The sequence below is a fragment of the Chionomys nivalis genome, chromosome 14 (genome assembly GCF_950005125.1).
Source record: "Chionomys nivalis chromosome 14, mChiNiv1.1, whole genome shotgun sequence".
Classification (NCBI taxonomy): domain Eukaryota; kingdom Metazoa; phylum Chordata; class Mammalia; order Rodentia; family Cricetidae; genus Chionomys; species Chionomys nivalis.
This window is the reverse complement of record NC_080099.1, coordinates 21,250,259-21,270,703: the sequence shown is the minus strand read 5'-3', so window position 1 is coordinate 21,270,703 and position 20,445 is coordinate 21,250,259. Positions and strand designations below refer to the sequence as shown.

Below are 20,445 nucleotides of genomic sequence, written 5' to 3'. Positions count from 1 at the left end.
TAGCGGAAGCTAAAAACACCACAGGTAGAAAATGTCCTTTCTATACCTTATCATGGTGTGGCCTAGCCCACAAACATACTCAGCGCACCGAGCTCAGAGTCAGGCAAATCCTCTAACATATGGCATATTTAATAAGCATTTAACACCTGCTGCTTATTGACTATTAAAGATGAAAAGCGAAATGTTTTCTAGGCTGATCTTTCATATCACTGCATAAAGCCAAACACCGAGCTATCCTCACCTGGGCATTGCGGGAGTACAGCTGCTCATTCCTCTGAGCAGGTCTACTACACAAGATGTGAAAAGCTTGATGCAACCACCACAGGCCTGAGAGGACAGAGCCCTCAAGTAGGAGCCTAGGAGTAGGATCTAGAACCAGAGATGTCCGGACACTGGTCCTCCACAGGAATGAAGGGCTGAGATCTTCAGAGCAGAGCGGGAACCACAGGAGAGAAATGACGAAGCCATAAGTGGATTTGTAATCATTCACACTTGGTTCAATGGTCCCAGGTCACCACAACCCGACGCCTCATCTCACCTGGTCCTGGCTCCGTTTCAGTATTCTAATTATCAGCCTATTTATACAATCAAAATTCAAGCTAACAGAGCCTAACCTCTTCCCCTAAATTTTGGTCATGAAGCTAACTAAGTACAGCTCACTGACATTCTTCCAGTACTCGGCCATAAACGCCTTGCATCCATCTGCCATTTTACTTATTTGCAAAATAGTAGGAAATTAATGGATTTAAAACAACAAAAGAGTGCAAAACAGTTCTAACTAGGACACAAGAGTCTAATTTAAAAACCCATTCTACCATGTAACTCCACTCACACTAAATTCAGAATCTAATAATCACGACAGATTAAAAAAAATGCAGAAGATACAAAATATGAGGCAGAGATTTCAGCTTTGAGAAAACAAGCCAGAGAAGTGGTCTGACAAGCATTTATTTATTGATTGCTGGGAATACAGCCCATCAGAACACATGGCATGCATCTGGGGAGGAACGAATCACCTGCACTGGGACCATGCAGTAAACCTACCAGGATCCTGTCGGGCAGCGCAGATGGTACCCGAGGCTGGGTGGGTGACTTAGCTGCCTAATGGTGGCTAAGGTTCCAGGTGCAAATCTTTTGGGAACATATTTACTTTTCATTACTCGGAATTACAACAGAACAGGGAAGCCGAGCCTTACCCTGCTTTCAAATTGAAGGCTGAGGAGTTACTTGGAACCATTTAAATAACCCATCATCCAAATCATGTTCATTGTAAATTTTAACTCAATCCCCCTTCATAATTTTTTTCCTACCAATTCACGCCCCTCAGATTCAGAAGCACTGTGTGAATTTAGAAAAGATTAATAGTGAATGTAAAAGACTATGGTATTCGATTCCAGTATCTACACTGTTGCACAATGATTAATACTAGATTTTTTATATCATATGGCCAATTTCTCTTTTAGATGTTTGCTATAACATGTATATAATACATTAAATAATTCCTGTGACATTTAAAAGGACAAAAATATAGTTGATGGAATATCAGACTATATTTAAAACTATACAATCATATATGGTTTATTTAATACAGTGATTGTAACCTACAGTATGATAAAATGTCTTCCCAACTAAAGAGTGATATGCCACGTACTTTCTGAAAATTTTGTAATGAGTACTTTTATTAAAGGGACATCAATGTCACTTTGTATTCAAGTCACATCTACTTCTTTTATGGTAATGGGAAGAAAACACATAAAGACAGAAAAAGCTACTAGCCCAACAGGAAATCAAGGGATGTTTCGGATTTTTGTTCTTTTGCAGAAGCAGTCTTATCTTTTCATGAACATTTCCCTTCCTTCATGCTTCAGGGCCACACGGTTACGGCCGGCAGCGTTGGACGAATCGAGGGTACAAGCACACATCTCGGATGTGATATCTGTTCAGAATCCAACTTAGGAATCTTTCCAGGCCCAGGCCATAGCCTCCATGAGGACATGTACCATATTTTCTCTGTTAAATAAATGAGAAGAGAAAGAATGTATGCTTACTTTAAAACTATAACTAAACATGTTAAAATTACTTCCGTGAGCTAACTTCCACAATGTAATGTAGCGTTAACTCATTGTAGCCATAATGCAGCCAAACCCATATGCCTTCATAAACCACAGAGACAATAAAAACCACATCGAGGATGTAGAGCCACCCTGAAAAGAAGAGAGGATTTCAACCTTTCTACCTTATTCCCATGACTTATCAGGAGAGTAAGGAACAGTATTAGATGTTGGCAGAATCTAATAATAGATTTTAAAACTGCAGCAGGGGCTAGCAAGGTAACTTAGCTCAGCAGTTTAGTGCACTGGCTGTTTTTCCAGAGGGTCTGGGTTCAGATTCCAGCACCCACAAGGTAGCTTAGCACTCTCTGTACTGGCAGCTCCAGGGGCTCTCAAGTCCTCTTCTGCCTGTGGGGCACTGCGTGTGAAACATACATGCAGGGAGAATACCCATACACATTAAAAATACAGAAAACCTGCAGCAGATAAAGAGTTTGGCAAATGGCACTGACCTATAACTTGGCTGAAGACAAAAATGGCAATATCCAAATGCTACACAGAGCAAACACAGATCATCTAAATACTCGTGGAGACCTGGGATTCTGGCCTCCAATGCCATATAACACAAGGCATTTCAATGTATGAAAAATTTGTTACAGTGAAAAAGGCTAAAGAAGTTTAAACAATTGTTTTTACCTGATCTGTATACCAGTAATAAGGAGCAGGGTCAATTCCTTCCCTTTTGTAGCCTTCCAGAAGTTCTTCACTATTCCAAGAGCGCATCGAGCCGCCCACAATCTCACCAACATTGGGCATCAACACATCAACCTTTAAATAATAGGTAAAAAAACAAAAAACTATCACAATTACTGCCAGTCTATCAGACAAGATTACAAGGCTTTAAGGAAAATTACAATTAAGCTCCTAATTTGAAAGGAAGCCCCACGACTATGCAAAATTCAAGTATTACTCAAATTCTTTATCAGAACATGTCAACCCAATCAGGGAAGAAGTTATTTTTTAACTTTAATTACTGTCATTACAGATTTACGAAATACTTGTCATGAGCTATATCTTATCCAAAATGACAGCTCCCAGTCCCTTAAAACAGCTAAGTTTCTAATACTCAGAGAACCACAAACTGACAGATTCAGTGAGCCGAGGATCCTCAGGACATCGCTGCATATAGAAGGACTTGATCTCCACTGGAAATCGACACAGCAGGATCGGTTCGTTAATGGTGTCTGTCATCAGTCTCTCAGGAGCTTCAGGGATATCCTGAGGTGAAACCAGATTTCATTAACTTTAAAACTGCGAACAGAGAGCAGCTCTTCCAGCATCAGTTGGCCCTGGCTATGTTTCTGTAACACAGCAGAGGACACATACGGACCTAAAGCTCACAGACACGCACACAGGAACAAGTCCTTCTAAAGAGTAAAACCTACTCTTTAGAAGTGAACTGTAGGAAGATCTGCTTCTTTTAACACAGCCCACGCAGTGTGCTGAGGCTGCTAGGGAACGAACCACTGCCCAGACATCTCTAAGCTGTGACAAGATACTGCTCGGTACCTTGGTCAGTGGCCAGACCCAAGCTCTTAACAGAATATGGCCCGCTTGGTCTCCAGAGCAGGACATCACTGCTCTGCAGAGTACTGAAGACACTCATCTTTAAACTGTGACCTGCACTCCCTTCCTGTTACAAACATCATTTACTGGTAGAAAAGTCATAAAATAACTGACACACCTCCAACAATAACCAAGAAATATTAGATGATGATAAACCAAGCTAAATTAGTGTCTTTCCCAAAACATCCTTTAAGAAATCATATTCAAACCAGAACTCAAAACTCCTGTCCCAGTAAAAACTGAGAGCTGGACAAGAGTCATTGATTTGTTTTAAAAACTGAAACAGGCTGGGCGGTGGTGGCGCATGCCTTTAATCCCAGCACTCGGGAGACAGAGGCAAGCAGATCTCTGTGAGTTCGAGACCAGCCCGTCTACAAGAGCTAGTTCCAGGACAGGCTCCAAAGCTACAGAGAAACCCTGTCTCAGGAGAAAAAAAAAACAGGGAACTGAAACAGAACTTGGCAGTCACTGGCTCTATTTCCCAAAGCCCTGTGCCTTCAGGTATGAAAGACAAGGATGAGCAGGGGAGTAATCTGATCTCTGAGCTTCTATCTTCCTCCCACACTGGGGGATCTGTGTGAGATGAAAATACACCTGGAAAGTCTGCAACTGTTTGCTAGCTCCAGAGTCCTCCTGCTGTGGGACAGCAGGAATGCACATCATCCACCAGCAGGCACTAAGGACGTCCTGTGCCAGGGGGTTACCCACTTCACCTGGTCACTAGTCTTCAGTGACACACTGAGGACGTCCTGTGCCAGGGGGTACCCACTTCACCTGGTCACTAGTCTTCAGTGACATAGCAGGCTGAAAGAGTCCACCTGGGGAACTAGGACATTTGGGCTCTACAGTTAGTGACTGTCTCTCATTCAACCATGCTAAGTATTAGGGATAATAAAGTACTTAAAACTTCAGTTCAAAAGCTGGGTGGTGGGGGCGCACGCCTTTAATTCCAGCACTTGGGAGGCAGAGGCTGGCAGATCTCTGAGTTCAGGGCCAGCCTGGTCTACAAAAGCTAGTTCCAGGACAGACTCCAAAGCTACGGAGAAACCCTGTCTCAAAAAAAACAAAAACAAAAACAAAACAAACTTCACTGCAGAATTACGCTATGCATCATAAACTTAATTTACAAGGCAGCAAGTGCAGTGTGGCGAGCTGCTGTGTCATTTGTTCTCAACACAAATTCCTTCTTAACTCAAAGAAAAACTGCTGAGTAGTAGCTATTGACATTTCACCTGTAAACACACACATACACACACACGCGCACGCACCCACAGTGTACTAAAATAATCAAATACATAGGTCTGGACCAGCTATAACTGACACCCCCAAATGCATGCTGGTAGGCTCGGGAATGCACTGGCCAAGGAATGATCACGGGAGCAGGAAGAGAAAGGCACCGTGTGAAAGAAGGAACTCCAATGCTTTAGAATTGCCCAAAAGGACGCTGTTCTAAAGTCCACTCTATCAGGAATCCAGATAATCTCAAGACATAGTTTCTGCTGGTACTATTGACTTGAGGACAGGTCGAGGCTTCCAGCATCAAGCAGCCACCATCAGCAACCTTAAGTACACACTCCCCTCTGAAGCAAGGAGAAAGGGATACATACGTCTCCAAACTCATAGAGCGTCCCGTCCTCTTTCTTTACATCGTGTTCCCTCAGCCACTCAATAGCATCTGAATAGTTCATTCGTCTGAAAGGCCGTTTAGGAGGTTTAAAGTTCTAGAGTAAAAAGAAGGAAAAAAAACTGTATAAAAGGAAAGCATTCAGACTAAAACATTTATTAAGAAACAAAAACAGGGCTGAAGAGATGACTCAGTGGTTAAGTTACGGGCTGCGCTTCCAGAGGACCCAGGTTTGATTCCCATCATGGTAGCTCACAACCATCCATAACTCTAGTTCCAGGAGATTCAACACCTTCTGGCTTCCAGACACACTGCATGCATGTGGTGCACAGACATGCAAGCAGGCAAAGTGGCTCAGGCATATATTTAGCTAGCTCTTACATCTTAAATTAACCCACTTCAATTAGTCTATGTATTACCCTGTGGTTGAGGTTGTAGCATTTCCTCATTTTCTACATGTCTTATTTCCTCAGCAGCTGGCTGGTGGCTGTTTGACTCTGCCTACTCTCTCTCTACGTATCTCTGTTCGGATTTCCTGCCTGGCTTTACTCTGCTAAGCCATTGACCGAAACATCTTTATTCATCAACCAATATAAGCAACACATATACAGAAGGACACCCCACATCAGACAGGTGAAGCCTCGGCCAGCAGCCAGGGTTTGATCCGTGGAACTCCACGAAATTGTTCTCTGCCTTCTATGTGCCATCACTGTACAAGTGGGCCCACACAGACCATTAACACATAAGGTAATAACAAATTCTTAAGAAAGAAAACAATCCTACAGATCATTAATATGAAAGAGCATTTCAGATGAAGAAATACTTATGAACCACCTCTTCTATAAGCTAAAATATAGTTATTGGCAATTACCAATATTAAGTTTAAGTCTTCCAAACATTACCTACTTAATTTCAGGTCACTAAATCTACAAAAATTGAGAGCGATTCTGTCTTCTACAAGACTGGAACCCCTTTGTTTCAAGAAAACACCACACCTACCGGGTTGAGGTCGTACACTATGCTCGCCACTGGTGACTTCAAGACTCTGTCCACCACATCACACACCAGGTCTTCCAAACGGTTCAGGAGGTCCTCGAAGGTCAGGAAGGGGCACTCAGCTTCCAGGTGTGTGAATCTGAACAACAGACACAAAGGTTCTCTCAAGCAAAGATCTGGACCTGGGGGAAGTGTCCAGAAAGGAACCAAGGCCCTGCTCTCGCAACTCTCACTGACTGGTACCTAAGAAGCCAACTGCCTTTTCTTGCTTCTCAGCCAGGGTCTTATAGCCCAGGCTGGTCTTCAACTTCTGATCTTCCTGCCTCCACCTCCCAACTGGTGTGTACCACCATGCCCGCTACTTTTATATGGTGCTGTGGACAGAACCCAGACCCTTACGTATGCTAAGCATTCACTCGACTAGCTGAACTTTAACCCCCACCCGAGGGGCAGCTTGGGTAGGACAACTTCATACTCAGCCAGGTGCCTTCGTGTTCTGGACTGTTCAGCCCTGTAGGACTGGGCGATACAGAAAACATCCCCTAGGGCCGGAAGGCAGGTCTCCAGGTACAGCTGCGAGGACTGGGTCAAAAATGCTTCCTCCCCAAAATAGTCAAGCTTGAAGAGTGTGGACCCGCCTTCCACCTGCGTCTGCACCAGCGTCGGGGTGGTAACCTGTTACGGTGAGAAGGAGCGAACAGGTCTGTTACTGCCAGCAGTCTTCCAATGGCACGGGGCGTCACTCGTAGAAGGTGACCTGGAACGGGCACTTACTTCACAGTAGCCCCTGTCGAAGAAGTGATCCCTAAAGCACCTGGTGATCATGGACCGTGCCTTCAAGATTTTGGACATGTTCTCTCCGCGGATCATCATGTGCCGGTTGTTGAGCTGAACATCGACATCAGACTCCTCATTGATCAGGTTATCAGCCCCTCCAGCTGGGGCCAGCCCCACCAGTTCCCAGAAGTCACAGCTCAGCTCGTGGCCTCCCGGAGCCTATAGTTTAAAAAGGAAGTGTGACAGACACTAAGCTGACAGTCCTGAAGATCCTGGGCCCAAATTTCCAGATGTTATTTTAAGATCATCATTAGTAGTTTTGGCCTCCAGATTTACACACCCAGTAACTCAGAATTACAATTTTATATTTAATACTTCTTTCCATGTAAACACACACACACTTTTATAAATAAGAAGGCATGTACTAAGAATTAAACCAACTCTAATTCCATGACCTGGAGTAATTACTTACAGCTATTAGTATCATGATTTATTTTTCTAGCATTTGCCTAAAGCTTTAGTTAACATACTTATCCATATTCCAAAAGTTAAATACGGAGCTAAGAGCTGGTTCAGTAGTTAGGAGTGCATACTAAGCTTCCAGAGGACCCGAGTCCAGTTCCTAACACCTACGAAGTGGCTCAAACCACTTTTAAATCCAGCTCCAGAGGGTCTGACATCTCTGCTTTCTGAGGGGATCTGCACTCATGTGCAGAGCACACACCAACACACACATACATAATTGAAGTAATAAAAAAAATAAAATCTTAAATTTTGGAAAATGGAAAGTTTTACTAAAAGCAGTTTATCTATTTGGAGAAAGATAGTCAAAATCTCCCCTACTGATTCTACAAAAAGTAATTCTTTTTAAAAGCCTCACATTCGTGGAACATGGAGTCATCTTGTTGCCAAACACTGGACAGCAAGTAACACCATGACAACCACTCCATCTCTACCATGCCACTTCAAGGAAGGCTGGGTGAATTCACTCAGACACTCTTATTACAGGGCAGGCTTTTACAGGGACTCTGGGCTAGGAGTGTTTGCTCCCTCTTGTGGTTAATGTGCTACATCTGTAGGTTTCTCTTCCTGGGCAACAATCACAACCACAGTAGTTATTTGAATTGGATTACCGACAGGTTACCTAGGCTACGGCACAAATATATCCCTATGCACATTTTTTCTTCTCTTTCTTTCTCCTCTTTTTTTTAAACTACCAATTCCTGTTCAAAACATTTCAGTTTAGACTAGTGTTTTCTGAAACTCTCAGTGGTCTAGATTTTACTTTCACCTCGCTAAAGTTACTACTATACCACAGCAAAGTGGCTGCATAACTAACCAAGAGGATCAGTAAGGAATTAAGTTGAAAAGCTAAGGTGTTTTGTTTTGTTTTGAAGCAAGTTCTCATTATGTAGCTCTGACTGTCCTGCAATTCACTATGTAAACCACATTGATTCACAGAAATCTATCCGCCTCTGCCTTCAAGTGCTGTGATTAAAAATAATGTGTGAGCCCACGCTATTCTGATTTGACCATGAGCTCTGCATTCTCTCAAAGTCACAGTGACATTACTTGCCACCGCGGCAACAGAGGAAGGTGTTCGGGTCAGGAGGCCCCTACCTGCATGAATAATTTCTGTCACTCAAGCGAGTTAGCGTCAGTGATCATGAGACTAGATTTGTCACACAAGCCAGCTCAGCCCCACCCCAATGTACTGAATGCATTCTTTAGTCTTGATGCCCCTCCACCGTGGACTAACCAACTTCCAGAGCTACAAGAAAATTTTCTTGTTTTCATAAATTTCCCAGTGCACGAGACTCTATTATAGCTACAAAAATCAGACCACAACAAAAACTGTTAGTGGACATTTTACTGGAAAAGAACACAGTACACTGAATTTACATTACTTTACGCTTGTGTATTTATATGCCAAACGCCAAATGTACCAATAAAGACACGGGAGAACAAACCATTAAATACCGACTACTTTATTCCACGCATTCACCCGCTCACCTGCTTGCCCTTTGGAGTCAGGTTTAGTGTTCCATATACCGCCACGCTGCTCTCAGTGGACAGGACTACTCCATTGTAACACTGGCACTGCAAAAAGGGCAAAGTTCATTATTAGGCTACTTATGCTGATTTTAAAATATTCTAATAAAGTTAAAGGAATTGTTTACAAACAAGTTATTACTCAAATATTTATAAAATCAGGATTGATACTACCACTACTCTTATTTTTGGCTTCTTTTTGAGACAGGGTCTCATATAGCCCCAGCTAGCCTTGCACTGCTCATATGTCTGCCTCTTCTTGCAAGTGCTGAGATTACCGACTATGCTACCACCCTGGGTTCACCACTGATTAATAAGACGAGAGAGAGAGTGAGAGTGTGCAAGCGCTATTTTTGGAGGAGGCAACGTACCACATGTTTCTATTAGCAACTGAGTGCTACCTATCACCTATTGGGTAGCTGATTTTACCTAGTGATATGATAGCGAAGTACACCCTGATATTTGCTCAATGAGAAAGCTTACTAAAGTATTTCTTGGACTGGGGGTACTATGGTTGAGTAACATATGGCTATATAAAAACATATTTACGTTCCCTTTAGATGAATACATAAGCATAAAAGACCCTAGTCCATTACATAGCCATACCGTTCATTTTTGACTTAAGACAGAGCCTCTCAACACTGTGATGACAATGGGCAATTCGACAATAGAGGGATAAGGCTTCTTACACTGAAAGCCACTGGTCATAAAGACACGGCAACATCATGTGCCTCCTGACATAACCAGAGCAGGAACCACTCATGTGAAGGAGAAAAAAAATCAACACTATCAGACCAAGGTCCATTTATAAAACAAGGGGAAAGCAGAACCACACTAAGTGACAGGGAGGCAGGAATTAACAAAACTCATCTGTGAGACACTCCAGAGTAATTTCTGGGTTTTCTTCCCACAAATAACTGGGAGCGAGAGATAATGAACAACAAGGAGACACTGTTAGGAATGTGACATCCAGGAAAAGACACCAAGATCCAGCATAACCTGTGGTTACTCAGGCCAGGTCATAAGACTCTCTGTACTGCTCTGTCTTTATAGTTCAAAAGCTTCTCGCTAGCTTTTCCAAGGTACAATCAAAACTTTTTACACTTATGATACACAACGGTTTTGACATAGGTATCCACAGTTAACACAGTAAAAATTTGAAGTATGTGTAGAGATCCTAAAATTCTTAAAACTTATAAAATGGACTGTATTAAATTCAATCTTTCAGGCATATGAAAGATAAAATACTTACCAAGTCATCTGACAAGACACACTGCAGATAGCCCGTACCATCTCGCAACACCAGAAACATCAAATTCTTTCCTAGGAACAAGAAACAAAACTTCAGCCAGGGTACTTCACAATCCTCCTACATAAAACAGTCCCAGGAGCAGTCATGGGAGTTCAGACCTCTCCATGCTCTCCGCCTTTGACATCCCTGGCCCCAAGCCTCGTCTCTGTGTACTTTATGTTCTAACCACATGATCCACACAATCTACACGATCATGGGATCATAGGACGGTAAGTCAGTTAAGGAGCTGAGGCATTGTCTTATCTACTTCCGAATCCCCTATAATGTAAAGAAAAGTGCTGAGCACTCAGGAGGAGGGACATAAGGATGTGAAATTAAACACTCATTTATTTTTATGAAAGATTTGATAATCACTTATAGCAAGATAATAAACTAATAAAAAGAGAAAAAAGGTCAGGCTGAAGGTAATCATAAAAATCAAAACTAGGATGCTGGTGGAAGAAAGATCCTGGATAATTTCAGACATCAATGTCAGTCCTCCATATGTGTATGTCCACACATAAGAATGCCACACACATTCAAACATGTATTCATACACAGCATATATGGGGAGGGGGGAGAACAGGAACCAACAAAAATACTAACTTAAAAAGGTCTCATTCCAGATCAGGATCTGTCTTTCCTTATAACACACAGCCCTGTTTCTCGATAAATAGTTAAAATTCAATTTGAGGATGATGTACTTGTTATACACCTCTTTATCAATGTGATTACTAAGAGTTCAAGTAATACTAAATAATCTTCAAACTTTCATAGTCATATTACATATGAACAAATTTAGGTTATAAATTATTACATTACTTAAAAAGACAGTATACATACCAAAAACCTAAACAAACTCGGGAAAGTGTTTTTATGCTGGTCTTTGTAAATGGAGTCTGCTTGTTCATTTCCCAGCCACCCAGACCCAAACAATCACATAGAAACTATATTAATTACAACACTATTTGGCCAATTAGCTCAGGCTTCTTACAACTCTTACATCTTAAATTAACCCATTTCTGTGTATCGCCACAAGGTTGTGGCTTACCAGAAAGGTTCTGGGGGCATCTTTCTCTTTCGGCAGCTACATGGCATATCTCTGACTCTGCCTACTTTCTCTATATATCTCTGTTCAAATTTCCCACATGGCTTTGCTCTGCTAAGCCATTGGCCCAAACAGTTTTATTCACCAAGCAATAAAAGCAATACATATACAAAATGACATCCCACATCAGTTCTTCATCTAAAACCGGGTTTATTTAAGACTGAAAAGAGAGAAAGAAAAACCACCCCACTCACCTTGCCTACGCAACCTGTGGACCCAGCCAAACACCTTCACTCTTTGGCCTCTATATCCTTCTAATGCACAAATCTTTACCTGTCAAATTTAAAGAAAAACTATCTCAATTATGCCATTTATCACATACCAAAATTTTCACTAATATTACAAAGACCCATAGATTGTAGTAAAGTGTTAAAAACTATCACTGCTGAGTGCGATGGTAGACACATTTAATCTCAGTACTTGTAAGGCAAGCCAGGAAGATCTCTATGTGGGATACTAACAAGACCTTTTGTAGAAAGAAACCCAACAAAATAACAACAAAAAACTCAAACTAATCAACCAACCAAAAAATACTCCCCACCATAACAATTAAAAAAAAAATTCTTTTCCATTAGTGTAAAGTTGGTAATGAGAGATACCTACAATTGGCTGGGATCCTATTAAAGAAAAACAGGTAAGGAGTGAATTTAGTTTGTCCCCCACAGTAGCAACAATCCCAGCCTGTCCAGTCCCTCTGCACACCTACACACCAGGAAACTACGACAGGAGAGGAAATGTGAAGAGGAACTAGGTGGTGACCGGGGGGACGAGGAGGTGACAGACACTTGGCCAGCAAAAGCATCAATGGAACCCAAGCCACACTCACTCCTGAGTCAGCAATCTGTTTGGGTCCCAGAAAAAACACAGGAGCAAACTTCCCCCCAAATAATCATAAATGCTTCTTATGCATTTGTAACACTCATGAAAACCACAGAGACTTCGACCTTTTTACTCTTGGGAGAGGAAACTGGTACTACGGAAGGCAAAGTCATTTTCCCCAAATCACCCGCACAGCCAGCTGGTACTCCACACCTGACATCCATCTGCCAGAGCAGGATCTGCTTATCACACAATTTCTAGTCTTAGCAACAGAATGAACCTCTAAAAGCCAACCTCAGCACTTAAAACACTATGTCTCTGTTCCCCTCAGAAGGAAACACAAAACCTAAGAACAAAACATGTGTATGTCCTGCAGACCCAGAAACCCACAAACAGCCATGCCCACAGTGCCAGAAACGACAGACACTTACACAGGCTGGCTCTGGCAGGCTTGGGTCGTTTTTAATGATAATTTTCTTTGCTTCCTCCAGGTTCTTTTCTCTTCGTAGGTTATCTTCTGCCTGACAGTAAATACAATGCAATCGGTCAGTGTAGTTTTGGGTGTTGTACTATAAGAGCGTACACGGCAGCAAGTTCACTAGTCACCTCTTTCTTCTCCCGAGAGTCATTCTTCATCTGTTCTCTGTGCCACATCTTTTTAATGTTCTTCATCTGGGACTTAGAAATGACATCCCACCTCTAGACAGAGAGCACACAGATATGTATTATCTTCGACCCCTCTCTGTGCTCAGAAAAATTTGTCATTCACAAAACATGATCAGCAATTAGCGTGCCCTACCTCATTTTCCTTTTGTGAATCCACATAAATGGTGGGAAACGGCTCCTTCCCGACTGTCATCAAAGCCTTGGGGAGGGAGAGAAAAGATTTCTTTAATATTATACAATGCTTAGTAACCAAAACCACACCTGGATTATGAATTTGAACATGACGAAGAACTTAGAAGAAACTATCAGGACCCAAGAGACAAAACTCAATGTCAACAGGAAGACTGGCTGAGCCTCTTTCAGAAGGAGTTGGCTCTAAGAGCGGCAGGTCACACTACAGAAAACTCTAACCTATTCACCCACACAGTAAATGACCTCCACGCAGAACAGAGTCAGAGAGACACAGGGACAAGCACAGCTATGCCAACAAAAGCAGCAGCAGAGAGAAAAACCCCTTCACCAGCAACATCTGAGAGGTTAGCGATTTGTGAAATTTGGACCTAAGTCAGGCAGGTCTGAAACTCTCTCAACAAAATAACAGCTAAGTTATATTTAATTTGAAAAATTCTTGAGACTATTCTTTTTTGAGCAATATTGACATATCAGACATTAGTGTATTATAAATCATTTAATAGTTTATCGTTTGTGTTTTAAGTTAGTTAACAAAAATGCCTGTTATGCTTTTATTGATCATGGGGAGGGCACCAAAGGACAACTAGGAGAATCAGCTCTCTTTCCAATACTTGGATCCCAGGGACTGAATTCAGGTTGTCAAGCTTGGTAGAATCACCTTTGCCTACTGAGCCAACTCACTGGCCCCCCAAAAACTAATTATTTAAATGGGGTCTCTAGTTCAGACCAGTCTTGACCTTGCTGTGTAGCTGAGGATGATCTTGAACTCCTGATCCTCCAACCTTTACCTTCCAACTGCTGGAATTATAGGCTCAAGGCAAAGATGAGTATTGTAGTAACCTCAAGCACTGTCTGAAAATTCTCACAGGAAAAGAAATGTCTTATTCTTTCTGGAGGTAAGAGCTGAAGTTTATAAACCTCTGAGATCCTACCACACATCTATTCTTTCCTATTTGAGCCCCCATTAGGGCTACTGAGCTGTCCTGCTTCAGCTGCTCTGAGCCATGTCCTCAACTGTCTGGTTTCATTCTTCAGCTAGAGGCCATAAAATTACAAAGGACAGTCATGTGGGGGCATAAACAGCTAGGCCTGTAAGGAAACATTAGCAACATTTATTTAAGATTAGCTAAAACCCCCACCCCCGCATACTAAACGACAAACACACAGAGAGAGAGAGACAGACAGACCGACAGACAGACAGAGTGAGACTCCCCACAAACATAAAAGAAACAAGAGGAGGAATGCCTAATTCCTGGAAAACCTCCACTCATTCTCAGAAGACACGCAGCACACCCAATGACTACTTCATCTTCCCCCCTCATATTCTAAACCCTCCAATCTCCAAGACTCGAGAAGCTAGCTTGCAAGTTTATCTCCCATTTCTACCAGTCTCGACTAGTTTTTCCTTTTCCAAAACCAAGGGCAAGAGGAACCCTAACCTTCTAGTGTGGTTTTTGTCTACTTCGTTGCCTGCTGTAGAGCAAGGATGTGAATCTTTTGCAAACACCAAGAGACTTAACCATAAATTGTCATAGGATCACAGTCTTGTACCACATCAGTGATGGACTGCATGTCCAACTACGGCCCCATCAGACCACAGCGTGAAGGACCGCTGTGGCTGCCTACAGTGTTCTAGAAGACTCTATCTCTCATCAACACACAGCTGCGTCTGCAGGCAGTTGGACTTCGCTTCTTTCCTGATACTGTACTTCGATACTCATTTTTTTCTGTCAGGGATGGAAAGCGCCTATCATTCCTCGTAACAGAAGGACTCAAGCTGCAACACTCCTCTTCCGCTGGTCACCTCAAGTGTTATCAGTTTTGGAAAGTCACAGGATATGCCTCAATTGAGCAAGATTTCATTCTTAAAAGTTAAAAAAAAACAAGACCTTGGTATGACATATCAAGGCATAACCTGGTCTGACCTAAAGAGAAAACACTTCCAGGTTAAGAGGACTTGATGACTGATATTGTCAGGCATCTAGAAAAACAAGAATCGGCCAGATATGGATGCAAAGAAAAAGTAGTGTCAGGGGCTTGCTCTTCCAAAGAGGGAGCAGAGCATTTAGTCTTCCACCTTATAGGGTAGCTGAAACCAGGGGGCCCCAGCACTACAGTTCAACGGGCCTGTCAATGAATAAAGAGCATGGTGGAGACACCTTGGACCACATCCTAACCTGATGGGATTAGCTGTGAGCTGGAGCACTCCTGTGGCATGTTAGCAGTCCACTTGGAATGAGCTAACCGCACATGATGTTCTGAGGCCCCGAAAGAACAGTACACTACTCAAGTGGCATTTCTGTCTTCACCCTTCAGATTCCTGAATCTGCTGTGAGAAGTGGTCCTTGGATGGGCTGCTGATGTGTCAAGTCTTTGAATCTCAAGGTCAGGATGATCTCTGTACTATGATAAATACACCAAGAGACCTCTCTTTAGATTCCCCAGGCACGAGCTCATTGTGACTCAAAAGTAACTTTTACTCTTACAAGAGGTGAAAAACAGACAAATCTGACGAGAAAAAGGGCAGAGATAAACACCTCGTGGAAAAAAAAAGGAAAAGAACTGCTTTAAATGCCCCCCCCCCCCCCAAGTTTGGGCTCTGATCTAACACTATTAAATTAACATGTGAACATGTGTGTATACACCCTCTACTTTCCCTTTTAGGAGACTCTTTTCAAACTCTAGTGTGTGGAATAAAACTCTTGGGATGGAAAGATCAGCCAGTGGGGAAAGGTGACTGCCACTAGGCACGATGACCTGGGTCTGAGTTTGATACCTAACACGGAGGAAGGACAGAACAAATGGCGAGCAATATCTTCTGATTCCATATGCAGAGCAATACAAATACTGCCCCCCATGAACAAAGGCAGTATTTTCTTCTTAAAGAAAGAATGGAATAAAATTCTCGAACAGATATTCGCCACAACGGTCCTTCCTCAAGGCAGAGCAGCCACCCTAGGGTGGTTACCTTCAGGCCGGTTTTAAATGGCTTCTCCTTGGTCCCATCTCCTGTTGCATCATTTCCTTCTCGGTCAGAGACATACAGCTCTGCTGTTTATAAAAAGAGGAAAAGTTACTCATCGTTCATCAATAACTCTCAGCCACGTTACCTTGCTGCAGCTCTATCCATTTTCTATCTTTGGAAACAGAAAAAGCATCTGGTTTGTAAAACCGCCCACAGGCCCAAAGAAATCAACATATTATTTTTCCGATCTCCCCTTTTAAGACTATCCCACCTAGCACAATGAATTACAAAACTTATTTTTCTAAACGAACTTTTTCGTTATTTTAACCTGATGGCACGACTCTTTTCCTTGAGCGAACAATAAAGCTGGGGTTTTGAAATCCATCCTACCTTGATGAGATGCTGTACCTTAAATTAAAAGGCAGGGTGACCCGGGGAGAATTTATTTAACCTTATAGTGCTTATTTCTTTATCTTTAAAATCAGGAAAACAATATACACCTTATAGGGCTGTATGTATGTACTGAGGATGAAACGGAACAAGATGTAAACAATGCACCGGGAGCAAATGAAAATGACAGTTCCCTCTGCTCTTCAAAACAAACCCAATCTCTGGGGTTAAAACCGCAGAGGGCCTCACAACTGTTAGGTCTAATTGGGACACTGCCTCGGTCTCTTAAATCTCTTATTTCTACGGCTGCAAATCTCAGCAGAAAAATAAGGTTGTGCGAAAAATAATTAGTCTTAAATCCTCCATAAGCTCAAGAAAAGAACTGCATAGTTGGGGGTTTCATTAGGTCCCAGCGCCTTGCTGCGCCCCAGTCTGGGCGGCATCACGAGACTTTGGCAGTAGGGCTGGGCCAGAGAGGCGGTGGCCGAGGGACCCATAGGGTAGGAGTAGAACCGGACTTAGGTCACCGACTCTGGTGCCCAGGTGGCCCAGCTCTGAGGGTCTGGTGCGAAGGACCAGAACCCCGCAAATATTTGGGAGCGCGCCCACGCTGCGCCAAGCACGAAAGGGAGGTCTGGAAATTCGGCCGGAACATTTCTGTACCGGACCTCAAGCCGAACCTCACTCACCGAGTACCATCCCTGCAGTCGCCCTGATCACCTCCGAGGACATCGACTCGGCACCACCGCCGCCTGGTCACCTCAACGTGCACACAGGGCTTCCTTGACTGAGAGGCGTTGCATCATACTGTCTAGGGCAGTCGTCGCGGATATGAGTCAGCGGAACGTCGGGCACCCATTGGCTGCAGGAGGTGGGCAAGTGACGCAGAGGCCACCATGGTTGGTCAGGGAAGAGAACACTTCCGGTTCGGAGACACTGGGCGGGGTGCCTTCCCGGGACTCCGGAGGCGGAACTGGGTCTTCCTGGAGTGGGTAGGACTGAGTGTTTAAGTTCCCTGCCTTCCCGACTCTGCACCTAGCTGAACGCCTGGCAGATTCGGTTTCTGAGAGAGTCAACCACCATGAGGGAAAAGAGTTTTTAGATGTATTTTCTTAAACTTTTATATGTAGTGTATGAGTGTTTTGCCGGCATCTATGTACGTACACCAGGTGCGTGCCTTGTAAAAGAAAAGTCATCGCATCCATTGGAACCGGAGTTAAGGATGGCTGTGAGCTGAGAAACGAACTTGTGAGAGCAACGTGTGCTCTTAACCGCTGAGTCCCATATAGTATACTTTAAAAAAGAAAGAAGAAAAAGAAGAAAGGAATTGTTATGAGCTGGCCATCTACCTGCTTCCCCAACAGAACAGTTTATATAGCATTTAATTGCATTAATTGATCACTAATCCACGGATGATTTAAAATATGCATGAGGATTTATGTAGTCTCATTGCAGACACTATGCTACTGGATATAAGGCGTCCGTTATTTCACTATTTGCATGCGTTGCGTTAAAGTCCCTGAGATACCTAGAGACGACCGTGGATCTTCCTTGTCATCAGTATGATTATGGATAACGTGTCTAGCCAGGATCGGTTCAGCGCTCGCAGCACAGCCTGGACTTCAGGAAGGGCTTGGTTAACTCTTCTAGACAAACAGTCTCATTTAATCAGAACTTCCAGAAGCTGGAGTTTCCTTGATGCATAACTGAGAGTCGCTTCCAGAAACGGGCTGAAATTTGACAGTGCCCTTTATTGTTTGGCTCACTGACGGAATTGTGGTTGATTAGTGGCATTGTTCGGGCTGTGGCCAGTTTAGGGGCGCTTTCTTCTTCTGGTCACCGTGTTCTCGTTCTGTTCTCCAGATTGTTCTGGTACGTCTACCGGGTCCATTTGGTTTGCGGTGCACGTAAAGGGGTTGGTCTGCATTTAACTTTTACCTTAGGTACCTGCTTATGTTCAGGGCATACGAATCCGACGTCGCCATGTTGACTTCGGGCAGCTTCCGGGTTCCTCTCCTCGGTCCTGTCAAACCCGCAGAAGTCTTCCAAGAGCTGTCATGTGTGTTCAGTATTTTGCTCTACAAAACAAATTTTGAAGAGAGAAAAGAAATCACTGTGATTTCTTCTTACCTCGCCCCAGCCTGTAAAGAGATGTAGTGTATGGAAAATATAAGTAATGTATAAAATCTGTAACTGCAGACAGTGGAGAAATCACTATGAGATTATTTTAAGGAACTGAAGATTCAACTTCCCTCTCAAATTGGAGAGTTAAATTTAAGCAAAAGTTAGTTCATTAATTCCTGGAGAACTTTTTCTTTGGTGATCCTCAAGCCGTTTCAAATTTATGAACTGCTTGTTTGTAAGCATCCAGGAGTTTAAATAAAATCGTTTAAAAATTAATATCTCATTAAAGAAGACGACTTTGAGCAATTAGGGCTCTGAAGCCAAATATACTTGAAAATGACACAGCTGGCTCCATGACCTTGATCTGAACCATAACCTCTTGAGTCCTGGATACTTTGCAAAATGATAGGTACACATCTCTCAAAAAGTAAAGATTTTAAATGACTGAGGATGCAGGCAAAACACTTATACAAATAAAAATGATTAAATCTTCAAATAAAACAACGCAGGGCCACTGTGCAGAACTTTAAGGTAGGTGGGCTACTTACACCAGCAGAACCGCCATGTGGACTCCTGTTGGAAAGGTTATTAATCTTGCTCAGGCTCCTGATACTTTCAAATAATAGGAATCGTTATTGAAAGTTGCTCCAAACCCTGCAGGGTTTGCTTGTTTCTTCTTCATGAGAGGAGACCGCATTCTTGTGGAGCTAAACTGAGAGGAGTCCATTGTCTAACATTTCTCATTAGGAATTGATTCTCTCAGGGGCTAAAAACCAACCTCTAGTATAGAGGTCACTTTGCCCATTGAGAGGCATCTTGCAATTTCAGACAAAACGGGCTGCTCAGCCAAACCGCTTAGTGATAAACCAGTCCATGAATATAGGATGGGGGTAGCTGGGGACACCCACTTCTTTTCAGCTTCTTTGTTTTAGTTTTGTTTGACCAATATAAACACTCTGTGCTCAGTGGATACTTTTAATAACATAAAGAACTATTTTCATTTGTTTGTTGTTTGTTTATCTATTTATTTTGGTTTTTCAACAGAGGATTTCCCTGTATAGACCTGGCTGTCCTGGAACTTGTTCCATACACCAGGCTGGCCTGAACTTAGAGATCCTCCTGCCTCTGCCTCTGCCTCCCTAGTGCTGAGATTAAAGGCGTGCGCCACCACCACCTGGCACACAAAGAACTTTTCCTAAAAGTAGACCATTGGTTTTCATTTCTTGAGAATACACAACAAAATTTGAGTACTACAAACATTTTAAACAAACATGCACCAAGAAGGACTCTTGAAAATTCACCAGATTTTTCCAAGACTGGGCTCTTTTTTAGGGTGTTTTGTTTGGCTTGCAGAGAAAAATGCTTTCATGGAAGCAAGATAAACAAATCAAGATACCCTGTGCTCAGCTGTCCCAGAGGGCAATAGAGGTACCAAAAAAGAAATTATATTTTGGTGTTGGTGATCAGGAAAGAAAATGGTCTTTGCCCTCTTCCAATCCTAATAACTTAAGTCACCAGATCAGCCACTTCAAGACCCATCCTTGGTTAGTGGACCAGAAGATGAATACTGGAGTTGGATAGACGCTTTGGGCCAGTGTGTTTCTCACTGGGATAAACATAGGGCCCTCTGCAGCTTCAGGACCAACCGTTTATACAGTTATAAGCCTAAGTCAAGCAGTCCCAGCTGTCCAATGGGTTTGAACTCATGGTCCTCCTGCCTTAGCATCCTGACTGCCTTTTAGGATACAGGCTTGTGCGGCTGTA

At 42.9% G+C, this 20,445-nt stretch overlaps 1 protein-coding gene across 2 annotated transcripts; it reads right to left on the bottom strand.

The window, feature by feature from the left end:
* Positions 1-917: 917 nt before the first annotated feature.
* Positions 918-17,380, bottom strand: Nars1 (asparaginyl-tRNA synthetase 1). 2 transcript variants are annotated; one of them, XM_057789237.1, is made up of 15 exons: positions 17,247-17,380; positions 16,171-16,253; positions 13,144-13,209; positions 12,951-13,043; positions 12,776-12,865; positions 11,720-11,798; positions 10,379-10,449; positions 9,088-9,174; positions 7,072-7,293; positions 6,773-6,972; positions 6,301-6,436; positions 5,285-5,398; positions 3,198-3,329; positions 2,748-2,879; positions 918-2,010 (listed from the first exon to the last, which is right to left on the bottom strand). In XM_057789237.1, exons 1-15 carry the CDS (start codon positions 17,287-17,289, stop codon positions 1,879-1,881), a joined length of 1,680 nt encoding a protein of 559 aa, XP_057645220.1. In that variant the 5' UTR covers positions 17,290-17,380; the 3' UTR covers positions 918-1,878. The 2 variants fall into 2 exon arrangements, with proteins under 2 accessions (XP_057645220.1, XP_057645221.1); XM_057789238.1 differs by having other exon boundaries at positions 16,171-16,250; positions 17,247-17,374.
* Between the last annotated feature and the right edge of the window lie 3,065 nt (positions 17,381-20,445).